The following is a 19,082-nucleotide window of genomic DNA, read 5'->3' as shown; positions in this document are numbered from 1 at the left end:
ACTATGGCCCACTCTGCCTCACAGGCTGCCGAAGCCAGGCCTTTTAATTCTACTTTCACATCTCTTTGCCCTGTAGGACAGTATGCAGACTAAATAGATCTTGGTAGCTCTCCCCCTCTACCCTGTACGCTCACTGTGGGCAGGGAATATGTCTACCAGCTCTGATGTATTGCATTTGCCCACCCACTTAGTACAGGGCTCTGCAGACAATAGAGTGCTCAATAAATACCACTGATTGAATGATGGATAGCAAATCATTGAGTTTTCTGTGGATGAAATCGCTAACTCAGAGTCACCTGCTGTTCACTTATCTGTTGCTGGTACATTCTTTACTGATACTACTTCTATAAAATGCTCCTTGAAAGCCCCTTCATTCTCCAGGAGCTGCCTTGGTGTCACTTTGTAATGTGCAAGTGTGGACTGTACTGTGTTTGTGTGTTGTGTATTGTGCATCAGATCAGCACTGGGCTTCACGCCTAGAAGCAGTAACATGATCATCCTTCACTCTTTGCTATAATGCAGTGCTATATATTGCCATGGTTTATATTTGGGGGCATCTAAATTGCCTTTCCCTTAGTCAGTCAGTACAAGATAGTGCTGTTATTCACAAACTGATGTTTGGCAAACTCCCTAAGCAGGGTAGACCTCAGACACCTAGCTTTCTGACCCCAAATGTTCCCATTATTTTTCTCCACATTTCAGAATTGCTGCCTACAAGTAAGAATTGGCTCAACAGATATTGGCATAACTGATATTTCTACCCTGTGTCTTGCTGAATTTCTTTATCACTAACCATCTCGGTAGGGACACAAGTACTAACAACAGAAGCATAATGCTTCTCATTTAGTGGGAGGGTGAGGGCTAAAAGCCATTCACTTTTGTCCCATGGCAGGCTTAGGAAGACCCGAGATAAGAGACTGCCCAATTCCACAACTTGACTGTCTCTGCCCAGAAGATGCTCTTTCCAAAATAAAGTAGATTTAGCACCTCTTTCTGTGAGCTTTCGATTTGGGATTGTTCAGAGACATAGTCTTTCACATGACTGAACTGTCTCCCTCCACAAAAATATGAGGTTACATCCTGGAATCGCCGTTTTGGTTTGGAATATTTGCAAACCAAAACACAAATTAAATTAAGGAGCATTGAGAGGAAAGCAAAAGACTTAGACTGTTATCCCCATGTGGGACAGGGACTGTGTCCAATATGGTGATACTGTGTCTACGCCAGCGCTTAGTGCAGTTCTTGGCACATGGTAGATGCTTTCACAAATACTGCAATGATGATGGTGATGATGAGAGTTGGTTAGAGAAGCCACCAGGTACAAGAAAAGTTTGAAACATAGTATAATGTACACTCAATTCATCCACCCTGATTCACAGAGACTGCTCGTTCAGGGGGAGTTGGGGAATGTTCTTCCAACAATGAGTGTCTATTTGGATACAGTGTAAAGCAGCATTGGAAGACATGGTCATGCATGTGAGCAAGGCATACACGGATACAAAAGCACACTTATAGGCAAACTATGTGTACGTCACTTAAGTAAGCACCACAGAAAGTAATTTCACCCAATTTTTTGTACGTGAAAACTTGTACAAAAACCACCCCCGAAATCAGCTAATTTTGGTGCCACAAATGGTAAATTAGACTTTAATCAAATTCGGAGCATTTAAAACTTTAAAACCATGATTAAATATATAATCCACTCGGTACCTTTTCTTGAGCAAGGAATCACAATACCGGGCCAGCAGCTCGGGGGATTTACTGGATGACTGGGCCATTTTTGTCACTGCGTTGTTATTTATAAAGCGCCCACAAGCCTGTGAAGAATATATGAAAAGTTTAAAAAAAACCTTCTAAGTAGACATATAAGGCGAGCTCCAACATTAATTTACTTACTTTATCAAGTGCAGCTACAAAGCCAGCATCGTTGTTGAAAGCTGACATCACTAGTGCATTATATTTCTTATGAACATCCAACACTGTTTGTACATACATTTTTGGGTCCTTAGGGTCGGGAAAAAAAAACCCAGAAACAAAAGTTAGTTACTTCATACAAAAGCCGTTCAATTGTTTTAGGGCACTTACTTAAATAGTTCTTCAAAGAGTTCCATTATCCTTTTATGAACCATTAGCAAGTAAGTTAAAACAAAATTTTGGAAGCTCATTAAATGAAACACAGAGGAAAAAGTTTCCATCAATTATAAATCTCTTCCTCTCCCAAATATTTGTCTTGCTCAAAACACAGTGTCTATATTACACCAAGAACACGCAGTCTGATTATTGTTCTAGGAAAACATTAGTTCTTTGAAACACAATGGGAGGGACAAGAAGGGCTTCAAATTAACCATATTCATATTATCCAACATTTTTGTTCAATATTAGCTGCTTCAAATTGTGTAACATTTTGAAGAAATAGGTATCAACTTGGGTCATACTCAATGGGGAAAAACACAATCTTTGCAAATTAGAACTCATTAGCAATGATTAAGCAAAATGTGGATTAATTTCTTTTTAGCTCACATAAGGATGATTTTCTAAATTAAAAAGATGGTAATTCTTAAAATTTCTTTCACATCGAAAGGAAATGTCGTTAAGTATCTCCCACACTAAATGTGCCTTTCAATTCATTAAAATTCCACTGTTCAAACACTAATCTTGAAAATATTTTTTTTTAGAAATTCCTAAAATGTCTCACTGCACAAATAACAAGCATCCAGACCTCATGTTCTTGCCATGCATAGTTTTCACGGGCTGGACCTGAACTCAAGAAGTTGTTTGTTTTTACTCCACTCACGGGATTAAACATGTTCTAAGTGTCCCCAGTTCCATCTTTCTAGCCAGAAAGGACTCTCCTAACCTCCAAAATGAATCATGGGAGACCTTGGGTGACCTCATTCTTCCGTCCATAGATTTCCTCACTGCCCTTGGCTCCCATGTAATGGCCAAGGTATAAAATACTCAAAGCCCTTATAAGTCCAAGTTCTCTAAATATTCTGCACAAGAAATTTATAAACAAGGAATGACAGAAAAGGTTTGAAAAAAATCAATCACTCTTCAGTAATCTATGGAAGATGATGTGCAGTATAAATCTAAACAGGACTTGGATATTTTTCAAACTTCAAAAGTTCAGACTAGTGGAGCCAAGAATCAGTTTGAAAGGATGCCCTATCAAGAGCTTCAGAAAGAAACTGGCGCTATCGTTGGGAGACTTCTGTTTAAAATTCCTACTCAAACGTAATGGTAAGAGACATCGTTTTCAAAAGATAAAACCAATCTCTACACCTGCTACGAACATGATGAAAGGACACCAGTGGGCTTAGGGAAGATACAGAGACCAGAAGAAAACCTGGAGAACAAAGATCATGATCTAAGTCAGTAGATGAAAAGTATTCAGTATTACTGAAACTTCCTGAATACATTAGAAACTCACCTCAAAGAAGAAAAACGTGTTCCCCCTTTCCATAAAATATAATATAGGTAATATTTCCATTCCAGCAAAAAGAGAATATAGTCACCAAAATCCTCTATATTACAAGTAAATGAATTACCATCATGCGTTAATTTACCCCTCTACCAATACTATTCAATTTGATAAAAACAATGCTAAAGCTTTCAGATACCTCTCTGATACACCCCAGACTGAGGTTTTAGCATTTTAGCCTTGTTTATTAGTTTCCTCTGCTGGAGGAAGGATGATTCATGAGTCCGTTATTTCAGAGGGCCACTTCTTACTGAAGTAACCCTACATGACATCACTCCTTCAATGAGAGGACTGCTTTGCTTGGCTTTAGAGATTGAAAGGACCTAAATCGGGAAAGGTAAATCTTTGTTAGCCACTGGTTTAGGCTAGAGGAAGACAGACAGGTTGTTCTTACTGTAGATTCTTAATAGCCTCATTCCAATCAAGTCGGAAGCAAATGACTAAGACTTTGTCACTTTCAACAATTTGATGTTCTCCCATAACCCCAGGTATTCATTCTTGCATAACTCCAGGTTTAGGAAAACTCACATTATTTTTTTTATGGTATTTGTTAAGTGCTTATTATGTGCCAGGCACTAAGTGCTGGGGTAAAATACAAAATAATCAGATTGGACACAGTCCATGTCCCACATGGGGCTCACAGTCTTAATCCCCATTTTACAGATGAGGTAACTGAGGCCCAGAGAAGTGAAGTGAGTTGCCCTAGGTCCCACAGCAGACAGGTGGCAGAACAAGGTCAGAACCCAGATCCTTCTGACACGCAGGCCTGAGCTCTATCCACAGAGCACACTGCTTTGCTGTGGACATTATAGTACTCATCCCATGTCTGACACCAGATGTGTATGTGCTCAACTGATTCTTCCAATACCACCTCATACTGCATCCAGACAGTGAAAATGTGCATTTCTGGCAGAACTGAATGTGCTCTGCCCAAAACTGTAGAGCAGGTGCATAATGCTCTATTCTAAGAAGCTCTATTGCTATATCATATGGGAAGCAGCATGGCCTAGTGGATAAAAAATGGGCCCGGGAGTCAGAAGGACCGGGATTCTACTCCCAGCTCTGCCGCTTGTCTGCTGTGTGACCTTGGCCGAGTCACTTCAATTCTCTGGCCATCATTTCCTACTCCGGAAAATGGAGCTTGTGAGCCCTGTGTGGCACAGGGACTGCATCCAACCCGATTACTTTGTTTTATCTATGCCACCACTTAGTACTGTACCTGGCACATAGTAAGAGTTTAACAAAATACCAATATTATTATTATTCCCATAAGAAATGTGGTATATAATAATAATGGCATTTATTAAGCGCTTACTATGTGCAAAGCACTGTTCTAAGCGCTGGGGAGGTTACAAGGTGATCAGGTTGTCCCATGGGGGGCTCACAGTCTTAATCCCCATTTTACAGATGAGGTAACTGAGGCATAGAGAAGTTAAGTGACTTGCCCAAAGTCACACAGCTGACAAATGGCAGAGCCAGGATTTGAACCCATGACCTCTGACTCCAAAGCCCGTGATCTTTCCACTGAGCCAAGCTGCTTCTCTATATATCTTTCCACACTCACTGCCATTCTTACTGGCAGCCAAGAAATTTTTCCTTTAATGAGAAGTCGTGTATTTCCACCCCAACCCTCAACGTGGAAGTTAATTTTATTTTGGGACTAAAGGATTTGGCAGCTGGACAGGAAGTACTTATATCAGACACTCTGCCACTAAGGCAGGGGAAGTATCAGAGAGGGCAGACAGAACTCAGTCCTTCATTCTTTTCTTATTATTTGTAGCTCTCTACTTTCAGCTTTACTAGAGGAGTATGAAGGTGTGGGAAAGAGGAAAATGTTGAAAAAAAAAGACAAACCTAAGGCTAAACCCATGCCTAAAATAATTAAATTTGTACAGCCTCTATGGACCCATGAAGACTTACAGAAATACATTTGGGCCTCCTAGTATGTGAATGAGTCCCACAGGAAAATCCCAGTGAAAACCACTGCTGGAGATTCATAAATGAAAAAAATATAATATGCAAAATCACTGATTCACTAGTCAATTACAGTCCCGCACAATCCATCTTCTTAAAATCACTTACATTTAAAGCAGCTTCTCCACATTTTTCAATTGCAGCTAGACCTTGATTATGAATATGGGTTTCCAAGAGCTTTTTCAGTTCTCCAAGGCCATCCTGGATTCGAGATACAAGATTATACATCCTCCCCAAATCTAGAAGAAAATAAAACAATTTTAGCAGGCTATTGCTCATTTTATTCATCTTAGTAATGCATTTTTGTTATTGATGGAAAAGGAGAACTTCCTTCTAAATTAACTTAATCGAAGAAGTGAAAACGCAACCCATATTCATGACTTCAGGCCCTACCTTTAATTTAAAACTTTAAAAGCTGTTTCTATTTATTTACAAAAACAGCACACACTTCAACATACGTAATCTTTTGAAAGATTACTAAGAGGTGCCCCAAAAAACACTGCCAACAGGAACCTAAGTCTTTCATTTGCACTCAGTAATGAATCCTATGCCCCCGATTTTTGAATGGATGTCAACCAGCAAATCATGTTATGCAATACTGATTTACTTAATGAGGAGAGTTACTTCCTCTTCACAGTTAAGTGAAAAACCCGCTTACTGTTTTACATTATGCTATTCCTGCTCAATATCTGTAATACTCAGTTACCAGAAACAAAGCGTGAGAGAATTCCACACAAAATCAATGAAGTCTGTTCCTCTACTATACTCAGCAATAGTGATCATTCAGACTTAAACCTCGTAAGAGCTACTGGAGCCAGACGCATCTGCACGTCTTCCTTTTAAACTTCACGTGTCGCCAGACAGTAGGGAGTAGAAAAGGCTGTGGGCAGCCCTCATTAATCGGTGGTATTTACTGAGTGCTTAGTATGTGCAAAGCATGGAACTAAGTGCTTGGGGGAGTACAATAAAAGAGTTGGAAGAAACATTTCCTGCCCAGAAGAAGCTCACAGTCTAAGGTAGGAGTAAGTCATTAAAAATAAATAAAGTGTATGGATATTTGCATAGCTGCTGTGGGGATGGGGGTATACCTCTGGCAAAACAGCTGACCACCCCTGATTTACATGGTACAACCCTAATCAATGAATCATATCAATTAATCAATCAATGGTATTTACTCAGCACTTAATATGTGCAGAGCACTATACTAAGCGCTTGGGGAGTACAACACAACAGAAATAGCAGAAACATTCTCTGCCCATAACGCATCATAAAGTTCCACCCAGCTTCCTGCTGACAATACTGAAGGCAGTATATGAGGCTGGGTGGATGATCTGACCCGAGCATGATTTTGCTTGTGGATTTCTGGAACTTGTGAAAAAAGCAACAACAAAACAAAATTCTTTACCACAGGAACAGGCTAAAGATATTTATCTTTGAAACACATTCTGGAAAATGGTTAGCTGAAAATTGGTATCCCTACTGCCATACTTGTCACACAGAAGTTTGCTCTGGTTGTCCTCTGCAATATCTGATGTATTGTGCTAATTATGACTTACCTACGCTTCAAAATAATAATAATAATATATGTTAAGTGCTTACTATGTGCCAGGTACTATACTAAGTGCTGGGGTGGATAAAAGCAAATCGGGTTGGATACAGTCCCTGTTCTGCATAAGGCTCACAGTTTTATTCCCCATTTTACAGATGAGGTAACTGAGGCATAACTTGCCTAAGGTCACACAGAAGACAAGTGGCTGAGCTGGGATTAGAACACATGACCTTCTGACTCTCAGGCCCGTGCTCTATCCACTAAGCTATGCTACTTCCCTGCTTCACAAGCAGCCTGCCTCTCAGTGCTAATTCAAATACCAAATATCAAATGTTCACATCAGCAGAAAATCTGAAGACTGCATCATAATATAACCTGGATCAAATATAGCCATCAAGCAAAGGGTCTCATCAGACGACGGGAGATAGCAAGCAGGAAGCTAGAGGGAGAAAGCTGGGGGGAGAGGAGGCTGGTGGGGCCTACGAAAACCGGCCGGGAGAAGCCTAAATGGGCCACCAATGGAGATGAGTCCAGAGCTGCCGAAGAGTAGCCGAAGGTGAGGCAAGACAGCAGCAGTCTCCTAGATGGCTCTCCATCGTCCCAGCTCTTAAACCCCTCTTTCCCGCAACCCACTGAAGCCTCCCAGCTCGGATGGCAGCAGTGGAGAGGGGTGATCCCTTCTCTTCATCATCATCAATTGTATTTATTGAGCGCTTACTGTGTGCAGAGCACCGTACTAAGCGCTTGGGAAGTACAAACTGGCAACATATAGAGACAGTCCCTACCCAACAGTGGGCTCATGGTCTAAAAGGGGGAGACAAAACCAAACATACTAACAAAATAAAATAAATAGAATAGATACGTACAAGTAAAATAAATAAATAAATAAATAGAGTAATAAATATGTGCAAACATATATACAGGTGCTGTGGGGAAGGGAAGGAGGTAAGATGAGGGGGATGGAGAGGGGGACGAGGGGGAGAGGAAGGAAGGGGCTCAGTCTGGGAAGGCTTCCTGGAGGAGGTGAGCTCTCTTCTCTGGGAACTTGGGTCTGTCAGCCTTCCCTCCAGGGAAACTGGACGGAAGCTACGGTGAGCTTCTTTGCAGCTCCTAAGGGGCGGGTTTCTCCGTAGCCCTCAGGCAACTCTTCCTGGAAAGGACCTCTTCAGTTTACCTCCTGCTTCTTGTGGGGGGGTGGAGATAGAACAAAACTCCCAGTGAGTAAGCAGGGGCTCCCAATAACGCCGACTAGTCAATCAATAGTATTCAACGAGTGCCGACTGTGTGCGGGACACTGTAGTAAAGTCTTGGGAGGGTATAATAAAGTAAGTAGACCATCTGATTGCTGCCTCTACACTTCAAGTTGCATCCCTGAAAGCCCAGGGATGTTTGCTTTGATTTAAAGATGAGCGATAGTTATTAGGAATGCATTCCTTAGGATTCTCAGGATAATGGGCTTTTCTTTTAAAGCGTATAAGGCCTGATCCAACAGAAATGGGGTGATCTGAGCTGGCCTCCAGGAATGACATGAGTGGAATTTAATGCAGCTCACCTTCATTTTTGTCAGCATCCAATAAATTCTGAAATTCAGTGTGAAAGATCTCCAAGTGTTTCTCAATAAGAACTTGTTCACATTTTCGTGCTAACTCATCCTGCGTGCTTTCATGAAGGTACACCTGAACTCGCCGCTGTTCCTCCAAAAGGCGAGCCTCTGCCTAAAGAACAAAATAGTTATGTGAGTGTCTTTAAAAGCTGCCATGGAAATACAATTAATAACCCAATATAAAATTCATTCATTCAATCGTATTTATTGAGTGCTTACTGTGTGCTGAGCACTGTAGTAAGCACTTGGGAGAGTACAACACAACAATAGACACATTCCCTGCCCACAAGGAGCTTATAGTCTATGCAAAAACCTGTACTAATTCCATATGACAGCTACAGACGTAGCCTTCAGCATGTAATGTTTTGTTAGCAGCCACAAAGTAAGTACCCCTTTGCTCCTCGAGTTGTGCCTGAACCTGGGCCGTGACATTAATTTAAAAAGCGTTTTTTTTTATTAGGGTGACTACAAAAAAGACCCCAACAAAAAGGACAGTCCTCACTCCATTCCACACTGGAATGACTTGGAAATGATGGTTTAATAATGTCACGATGCCTTTACATCCTGGACTTTATAGTTGCTGGAAAGACAAAGGACTCACTAATCAGCCTTATTGTTGAGCCTTATTGTGTCCACAACAGGTCCAACCAGGGCTCCTGGATTCACTTACCACTGAACGAACAATTGGGTATGAAAATACTTAATAACTGTGGTTAAGCACTTACTATGTACTAAGCACAGGGTGGATGCGAGTTTATCCGGTTGGATATAGTCCCTATCCCACGTGCTGCTGACAGTCTCAATCCCCATTTTACAGATGAGGTAACTGAGGCACAGAGGGGTGAAGGGACTTGTCCAAAATCACAAGCAAACAAGTGGCGGAGCCAGGATTAGAACCCATGACCTTCTGACTCCCAAGCCCATGCTGAGACTTCCCAAGACATACTGTCTTCTGTGAGGACTAAACTAGGCCCTCCCCAAAAGGGCCAGAGCCAACCAAATTCAATCCGTCAATCCATGGTACTTATTAAGCGCTTACTGTGTGCAGTGCACTGTACTAAGCACTTGGGAGAAGAAAATACAACAGAATTGGCGGGCACAATCGCCGCTTTTAATGAGCCAATTCCAACCCGTAAGCCAACGTTTCTGTCCTGAGACCCAATTTCTGAGGGAAGATCCAGCTACGGCAGAAGGGCACTTCGGCTACCAAGCTCCCACGTCCTTGATGCTACAGAGGAGACAGTCAGAAGCCATAATCTTGTAATAGCTAGGATAGATTGTAACTGCTTTGGCAGATGCTAGTATACGTAATCTCTGTTGCTGTCTTAGTACACCGTGTACCCAGCATGGAACTGACCGACAGATTCTCCGGGCAGGCACATGTGCTACGCCAACTGATGATGTCAAGTGTTCTTGTAAGATCAATGAACACAATACTGAGATTTTGTGTTGCTCTCTCTGCACTTCTCCTAGAACGGCTGTGCTGAAGTGACCCTGTGTACTTTCAAGCAGTGAGCCCAAAGGCCACCTTGTGGCTCTGAAAGGCAGTAATTCAGTATGCGGCTCGGCAGCCTGTCCAAAACTCTGGCCCCGTTTTTCCAGGAACGGAAAGCAGTGAGATGTCACTTGCAACAGTTGCCGGTAAGATTTTACAACTTTTCGTTTAAAGATGGTGATTATGGCGGCAATTCTAATCAGCGCTTACAACAGTGCTTGGCACATAGTAAGCGATTAACAAATACCATCATTATTAATTGTAAAATTCTCTAACATCGCTTCAACACGGCATAAGGAGAAAAACAGCTGTCGGAAGTGAGGAAGAGAGGAGTCTCACAACCCACCGGAACCTTTTCAGAACCAGAACCAGATTGGCTCTCCCCCCCCGACATTTTTTTTTTAACATGGTACTTGTTAAATGCTTACTATGTACCCGGCACCGTACCAAGTGCTGGGTTAAATCCAAATCAGGTTGGGCATGGTTCGAGTCCCACACAGGGCTCACAGTCTTAATCTCCATTTTACAGATGAGGTAGCTGAGGCACAAAGAAGCTTAGTGCCTTGCCCAAGGTCCCAGAGCACACAGGTGGCGGAGGTGGGATTAGAATCCAGGTCCTTCTAACTCCCAGCCCTGTGCTCTAGCCACGCTCTTAGCCTCAAGTCCTGTGGGGTTAGCTACTTAGTGCCCTTCCCACTTTTCCGGGTCCCCTGCGGGGATGCTTCCTGGCTTCTCTAACACTTTTGGGTCACATATAAGTCGAAACCTGACCACACAGGGGCAGACAAGCCCAGCAGATAAAAGACAGCAGACAACTTAGACTTCTAAACTGCTGTTCTGTGAGCTGAATGTGGGCACCTACAAAGAGACAGGTTGTAGTAGTACTTATTGAACTTCCACTCGGTGTAGTACACTGTACTGGGTCCTGAGGAATGAGGAAACACAAACACACACACACACACACACACACACACACACAGGGACACATTCCCTGCTCATAAGGAGCTTACCCTCTACTTGGAAAGACATACTATAAAGAATATTCAGAAGTACAACTTGAAGTAATTGGACACCGCTGAGGAATTCTGGGAAACAACAGCAGATAATTCCAACTCAGTAATGCAGAGTACCCTCCTCCAATCTATCAACCACATTTACTGAGTGCTTTTTAGGTGCAAAGCACTGTACTACATGCCTGAGAGAGCACGATACAACAGAATTAGCAGACATGCTCCCAGACGAGCTTACGGTCTAGCGGGGGAGACAGACATTAATATGAATAAATGAGTAATTGATAATATGTAATTTAAAGATCTGTTCATAAATGCTACGGGGTTGGGGTTGTCCTCTGGTGGACAATAGTCCATTACCTCCAATGTATCAAGTCGTGTTAAGCACTAACACAGATATATACGTGTATATAATAATACTATTAGTACTTAACACATCTTTTGCAACCATACATATCACACTTTTGCCAAAGATGTGCTTTTTATCAAAATGGTTACCTCTCACTCCCTCTAACAAACAACCCATTCATTATCCACTAAGTCTGGATACAAGTTTTGTTTTAAATTACAAAACCAATCAATCAATGCTATTTATTGAGCACTTTCTGTGTGCAGAGCACTGCACTTAAATGCTTGGGAAAGTACAATACAATAGAGTTGGTAGACATAATCCCTGCCCACAAGGCGCTTACAATCTACTAGGGAGCTTACCTTTTTCATGTACTCTGTAACAGGATTTTGTTGCAAGAATTCTGTGCTTTCCCTTGTGTAAAATCTTTCAGTATCAGCCAAAAACTGAGATTCAAAGGACTCTTTATATACTGTTAGTGTAGGCCCCTTAGCAAATGCATCATCTTCATTCAGCCCCAGTTCCACTGAAAACAAATGAATACCAATTAATTTACTATGATTCACATATTGCTTCATAAAGTCGGTGGTCCTTTACATTTTACTGTAAAGTTAGCCAAACAGAAAATCAATCCTTTCAATGCAGTAAAACATTATGACGATGTTCTACTTCTTCAAAAATCATACCATTCATTCAATTGTACTTATTCAGAGCTTACTGTTTGCAGAGCACTGTACTAAGTGCTTGAGAGAGTACACTATAACAATAAACACATTCCTTGCCCACAACGACCTTATAGTCTAGAGGGAGAGACAGACATAATATCAATAAATGTTACAGACATGTACCCAAGAGCTGTGGGGTTGGGAGGGAGGATGAATAAAGGGATAAATACCAGTATTTTAGTCAATGAAGAAGAGAGAAATTCAAAAGTTCAGAACTAATTGATCAATTCACCTTCATGCCTGAGAGGAACAATGCAAAATGCCACCAAGCTGCTCTTATTTCTTTCATTATTTATACTGTTTCTTATGACGTTTTCTGCTGGGAGCTACTTCCTTTATTATCCCTAGAACTGGGTATAAGCATTCCTAGGACCACGGTTCTGGGTCACCATGACTTGAAGTGGCTACTGGTGATCCTATCTCCACCGTCTCTACTTCACCTGGCTCCCAAAGGGGGGTGTCAAATGGTGGAGAAAGAGAGGATCCAGCCCTTTCTAGCATACCAAAATGCATGCACTTCTAAGTTTGGGGGCAGGGATGAAACATTACCCAGGATTTCTCTAAGCTCAGCAGTTAAAACAAGAACAAAAAACCACACCTGTGGCTATCAGACTTAACGGGTGAGTTATCGTGCACATTTCGATAATTCCAAACGAGCATTTCAGCAACAATGCTTTGAACTAAAGATATTCAGGCTTGTACTTTAGCGTATTACTCTTTTTAGGGAGATCAGATCTATAGCCAGGAGTCACTGGAGGCCTAGACCTTCCTACGAAATTCTAAGATTTCATTACCATACAGTTAAGTTACAACTTTTAAAAACTGCCTGTACACCATAGAAAAATGACTGGAATGCACTGGATCCAATTTTCAAGTGCTCTGCAAGCCTAAATATAAGCATACTGTCTGAATAGTAATTGCATGTAACAGACAGGTCTGTTAGTACTTCTTCTACATATGAAGTCCTAAGTACCAATAAACAAATCTCAAGAATTTTTTGTTTTTTACCATATGACTGTACAACTCCACTAATCAGCCTTGTGTTGATGGTTTCACCATTTCTTTCCTTTTCGATCAGTTTCAAAACGGCATTGGTTACCTGTGAAAAAGGATGAAGAAAATTGCTACTTGAAATTACACAGAAAATTCCACAGGAAATCATTAAAATTAAGTACTGTACAATTTTGATATACAAAAGGGTACACATGATTTTAAAGAAACAGGAGAGGGGAAAAATGGAAGGTCAGAAAAGACTGAAAATCACTCTTTTTTGTTACCAGTAATTCTTCACGTGTTATTGCTGATGATTAAAACAACTCTTCAGAGCAAAACTAAATAAATACCTGCTTATTTAATGGTCTAAACAGGCAATCTCTCCAGGTCACCAAAGCAAGCTAGTTAAAAAAAAAAAAAAAAGAAAAAAAGGAAAGCAAAGTAAGTATTTCGACGTGTTCATTTTTCCTGCTATCATTAGATACGGATTATATGAAGACATTTGGTACTCATCTGTTTGACATTTATTTTATGACCATTTCTAGGGCTATTTTTTTTTTCCTATAAGATTGAAGCAGAAATGAGAAAAGCAGTCCTTGCTTTTCAAATGATCCCATTTGGCAGATAACTTTTTGAATTATTTTTAAAAACAGAATAACCCATGATCACAAAGCCCCAAATCATACTGTATAATAAAACTGAATTCAATAGAAAGACCTGTCACCAAGATATCAAAATAACATCCAACTTTACAAAGCAAAATCCAGTCAACACTTGGTAAGACATCTCGGCATATACTAATAAAAATAAGGATGGAATGTGTTATCAGCGCTTACTATTTGTCAGACACTGTTCATTCAATCGTATTTATTGAGTGCTTACTGTGTGCAAAGCACTGTACTAAGTGCTTGACCTAAGCACTGGGGAAGATACAAGTTAACCAGGTCAAACAAAGTCCCTGTCCCACAAGGGCTTATAGTCCAAGTAGGAGGGAGAAGGGGTACTGAATCCCCATTTTACAGATGAGGAAACCGAGGCACAGAAGTTAAGTAACTTAACTTATCCCCATAAAGATTCCATTTACTACCATGATCCATACGAAGACCAAAACCCCAATTACATTTCTTGTTTCCTTCCACCACCAAATAAGCTAGGGCTCTAAGAACGGAGTACAGTTAAACTTAAAGGAAATGCATCCAATAGGTCAAATTTCCCCAAGCTGAGGACAGTTTTGGCTTCTTCTGATTATCCCATTAATTATTACATGGAATTAAAATACTCTTTTTTTTTTTACATTTGATGCATATCTCAACAGAAGTATATCAATCAACATGTAAAGAATAGTTTGGTTTTCAGATGTAAAAGCCATTTAACTGAGACTTTAATCAACCATATTTATTGAGCGCTTACTATGTGCAAAGCCCTATCCTAAGTGCTTGAGAGAGTCTAATATGACAGAGTTGGCAGACACAGTCCCTGCCCACAGTGACTCGATTTCATGTAACACTGTCTCCAGCCATGCAGTGCTTGAAAAATCACTGGGAAACATTTTCCAAAAATTAGGGATTCTAGTTGATGGTGCCTAGGTATTCTCCATCCCTGCTGCAGAAGCTCAAGGATGGGGAGGTCTTCCCCATTGCTTAGATGGGATTCCACTCTTACTCTGTACGAAAGATGTATCTTACAGGTGAATGCAATATCTTTTTAAAAAAAAGCCATCGATCCTTACTGAATAGATTTCATATATTCCTTTGCGTCCTTCATCACACTCACGGCGAACCCAATGTCGATTGAGGTAGGCACAGATCCCATTCAATACTTTGCTTGAGAATCGGTAATCTTCCCACTGTTGAGTATAGAATTTCAGTACACTTTCATCCATCAGGTCTTCTCCATCCTGAAACAAAAGAGGTTCATTTAAACAGTGATATCTGGGAGATTTTAAATACGAAGAACACAAATTTAGGCTGTAAAATATATGATTTTGCAATTGGATTTATAAAGGCTCAATCAAATTTACTGAGTGCTTACTGTCTGCAGAGAACTGTACCAAAGGCTTGGAAAAGTACAATATAGCAGAGTTCATAATCATGTTCCCTAGCAGAATGATAAAAAAAAAGGTCCTTATATTTAAAAAAAATCAATAAACTGCTTACTGATGCAAATTTATTACAGTATCATTTTAGCTAGGGAAAAGGTATTTTATTACACATGATTTTCATTGCTACAGGACACAAAATTATTCATGTTATGCAACAGATTGCATTTTGATATTACATCTCACTTTAGGAGCAATTTCTCTAGATCTAACAACTTCGTAATGTTGCCAAATCTACTATAAACACCTTGACCAAATATTACTTGCTATGGAGAACACATCTAAATTGTACAATGGTAGCTGATAATTAAGGGAATTCTCTGAAAATTATCTAATTATAATTTACATTGGCTAAAAAGACACATGTAATTTGCACACATATTTCAATTCCTACATAAGACTTCATAGCCAGATCTTCCAAAATGCATGTTATTACTGCAAGTTTTGGAGAGAAACCTGTTAGGGAATTAAGAAACATGCTTCAGAAAATGCACAACACTTAGGTAGGATGTGTTTGCAACATCAGAAGAAAGACTTGTGAGCAAACATGTGGAGCTGATCTTGGCACACTTGCTATGGTGTGAGTTTTCCTTAAACACATTTTGATTATTGTTTTCAGGATAGAAATGCCCCATATCTCTAAGGGAAATGAACCTGGAATTCATTCTTCTAATTACCACTCTCTTTTGGGTATTATGCTGGTCAAAATGCTTGTTCCCACACGCCTAGGCTAAACAATAGCCTTTCTAAGAAAAATGAATCTTCGACTGTACCACCGTACCCTGTTCGAATGAATTTCCGGCCTCTTTAGCCTGAGTTTAAATGAATGAGCGGGAAAGAATTAATTCTTATTGTGGTTCTCATTTAAAATCCAATTAAGGTTATAGTCAAGAGTCCTTTTATATACAAAGCTATACTGTCTGTCATCTACTAAGCAATCAATTTTTGTATTACTAACTCAAAATAAGATTAGTGGTGCTTTAGAAAGACAGTGCTGAGTGAGTACTACATACTGGTAAATTGCTTACCAATGAAGGTAGAAATTTAATCCACATTTTATAAAATTGAATTTATAAAACAAAATAATAATTTAATAAAATCCTAAAACATGGGTTACCCCTCAGTCACCATGAAAGGAACAGTGGGGAAAACGTAATTTGGGTATATAATATAATTTCTTCCCTAAATCTGGGTAAACAACAACATAGTAATCTGGACATTTAAAAATTTTAAGTAGGGATTGTGTCTTCTACTGTTGAGTCCTCTCCCAAAGGCTTAGAACAGGGCTTTACATACGGTGGGCCCTCAATGAATGCTACTGACTGGAAAACATACTGACTGACTGATTCTCAGCTTCACATCGCAGGGTGAAGTACCAACAGACATCTATGTATGCAAGCCCTATATGCCATGTATGACAACAGCCCGATGTGTTTTCTGGCAAGTACCTCTCCCAGGGGTCCTATCTTTTCTACTCTTAGGGCTTCAGGCATGGCTTTCTTGGCCCCTTTCCCAAATCCCGAACATGTACCTCCCCATCTAAACCCTGCTGCCCCTGGAGACTCAAACAGGACTGCCCAGCCTCCATACCAAGCCTGGCATTTTTCTTATATGTATGCAAAAACCCCCTTTGTATTTAATTTAGTGACTGTGCTGCCACCATTCTCCTAAGCTTTTCTGACTTGTAGGTCACTCTCCCAGCCCTGGCTGAGCCAGACGATTGGGTCGGGAGATATTTTTGGGGGTGCTGTGGTCTCCTCCCGTGATCGTTAAATTAAAACCAACATGATTCCATACTAGGTACGAGGGCTGGGCCTGCCTGGTGAGGCAGGGAGAGTCTGGGGTGTGATAAAGCCTGGGAAAGGTGGGGTAGGGAAGACAGCCATGCCGGTGGTTCAAAGAGCTGGAAGAATTGGAAGACGGGATGGGTTCTTACTCGTAGAACTCGCAAATTCAGCAAGTGAGCACAAACCACTTTAACATAAAGTGATTTCCGCTGTCAATGAATCAGTTTTTGTCCACTCTAATGGCTAGATGTAAATCCAAACTCCCTGCCTCTGCTATAGGGAAAGAGACCAAGAACAAGGTGACAGGGAAGAGACTAATTCTGTCAGGCAAGAATTTGGGGCAAGGAAAATCACACTGAGTAAAAGGATGTTTACAGAGACATTGTGAGTGCATATTCTTATGTTATACTCAAAATAAGCATTAATTTACTTTCAGAAACCTGTACGATCAATGTAGTTACTTTAGGAGAAATAATAGAGAGTGGGTGAGCAAATGAAGAATGAACACCATCTAACGACAACCAGAAAATTTTGTCTTGTGAAAAAATTGTGGCAATTTGTATCTACTTGTCTTCCCCATATGGGTGTAAATTCCTGGTTGGCAGGGACTGCATCTTTTGCATTTATTGTGTGTTCCTAAATGCCTAGTTCTCAATAGTTGCTAAAAAAAACCCAAAACAGATAATTATAACATACAGAAGATTGTAATGTACCAAAATTTCCCCAGCTGTGGATGCCTGTCTTAGATGCTTATCAAAGACTAGAAATCCCAAAATGAACGTTAAATGAATTATAAAATGGCAGTTAACGAGTTTCAACAAGCTCTATCTTTTGAAGAGTTTTCAATACCGATGAAAATCACCTTACCTTAAGAAGGTTTGTCAAGTAGTTCTTCAAGAATTCTTTAAGTCGTTTGTAGAGTTCCAATCCAACAAACTGAGCTCCACCGGGCGTCTGACCTTTTTTAGACTTAGAAGGAGGGACTCCAGCTCCTCGGGCTTGATTAGACTGGTGTACACTAGTACAGTAGTTATAAACGTGACTAGTGAAAAAGTTAAGGAACGAAGCGCCTGTTTTAGCTATGAGAAACAGTTAAAATAAAAATCAACCCTCTCAGGTTTTCTTCCACATTTTTTCCTGGCTCCATCCTTTCCTCACCACACAAGGCCATCACCATCGCTTTAACTCCCATCATCTCTCCACTACATTAATGCCTCAGTCTCCTTAGGGTCTTCTTGCTTGTGGCCTCTCTCTATTTAGGTCTATACTAAACTCTACTGCCCAGCTCATATTCCTAAACTGGAATTCAGAATGCACCGCTCCACTCATCAAAAACTTACAATGGCTCCCCATTTCTTTTAAGATCAAAGAGAAGCTTCTGACTGTTGGATTCAAGGTGCTCTATCTGCTCTATTTCTTCTGAATCCACTCTTTCTCTGCTACTTCACAGCTCATCCTCCTGACTTCCCTCAAGGTAACTTTCCTGCTCTTCTTCATTCTTGACTCTTCTACCTCCAACCACTGCCCTCACCTTTTCCCTGCCAGAAACTCCTTCCCCCTTCACATCTGCCAGACCAGATCCCAAATCTCCTCTCCACCACCCATTTCCAAAACCCTCTTGGAAAACCACCTCCTTCAGAAAGCATGCCAAATGATTTTCCAGGCCTCTGGGAAAGGCATCCCATAGCCCCCCTGGATACCTAGTTGCGGGCACATCGACTTACATATTTCATTTATGTACCAACACAATTCATTGATTTACTTTCTATACTCTTGTTGATACCAGTAGTAAGTAGATTTTTTCTTCCCTTCCTACTGCATGTATATAATTTATTTCTGCCTCTCTCCCCATTAAACTAGAAGGTTCTGGAGAACATGGATGCTGATTTTTTTTCTTTTATTAATTCCCCCAAGTGCCTACTACGTTTCCCTCTACCACAAAAGGCACTCAATAAATACTACCGAATGAAAGTACTTTTCAACATTTAAAAGTTGATTAGGGAAAATTATGAAAAATT

General features: G+C 40.6%; 1 protein-coding gene across 2 annotated transcripts in view; it reads right to left on the bottom strand.

Annotated features, from left to right (window-relative positions):
• Positions 1-19,082, bottom strand: part of CUL1 (cullin 1) — an 80,048-nt gene that overhangs the window by 18,364 nt on the left and 42,602 nt on the right. For both annotated transcript variants that reach the window (XM_038760183.1, XM_038760184.1), the window contains exons 3-11: positions 17,932-18,106; positions 14,909-15,076; positions 13,530-13,580; positions 13,195-13,285; positions 11,824-11,987; positions 8,557-8,719; positions 5,564-5,694; positions 1,897-2,004; positions 1,711-1,817 (exon numbers count right to left, since the gene is read on the bottom strand). In XM_038760183.1, the coding sequence (XP_038616111.1) occupies positions 1,711-1,817; positions 1,897-2,004; positions 5,564-5,694; positions 8,557-8,719; positions 11,824-11,987; positions 13,195-13,285; positions 13,530-13,580; positions 14,909-15,076; positions 17,932-18,106 (1,158 nt within the window). The remainder of the gene's footprint in view (positions 1-1,710; positions 1,818-1,896; positions 2,005-5,563; positions 5,695-8,556; positions 8,720-11,823; positions 11,988-13,194; positions 13,286-13,529; positions 13,581-14,908; positions 15,077-17,931; positions 18,107-19,082) is intronic.

The sequence above is a fragment of the Tachyglossus aculeatus genome, chromosome 18, assembly GCF_015852505.1.
Source record: "Tachyglossus aculeatus isolate mTacAcu1 chromosome 18, mTacAcu1.pri, whole genome shotgun sequence".
Taxonomy (NCBI): domain Eukaryota; kingdom Metazoa; phylum Chordata; class Mammalia; order Monotremata; family Tachyglossidae; genus Tachyglossus; species Tachyglossus aculeatus.
This window is presented reverse-complemented; position numbering and strand designations above follow the sequence as displayed.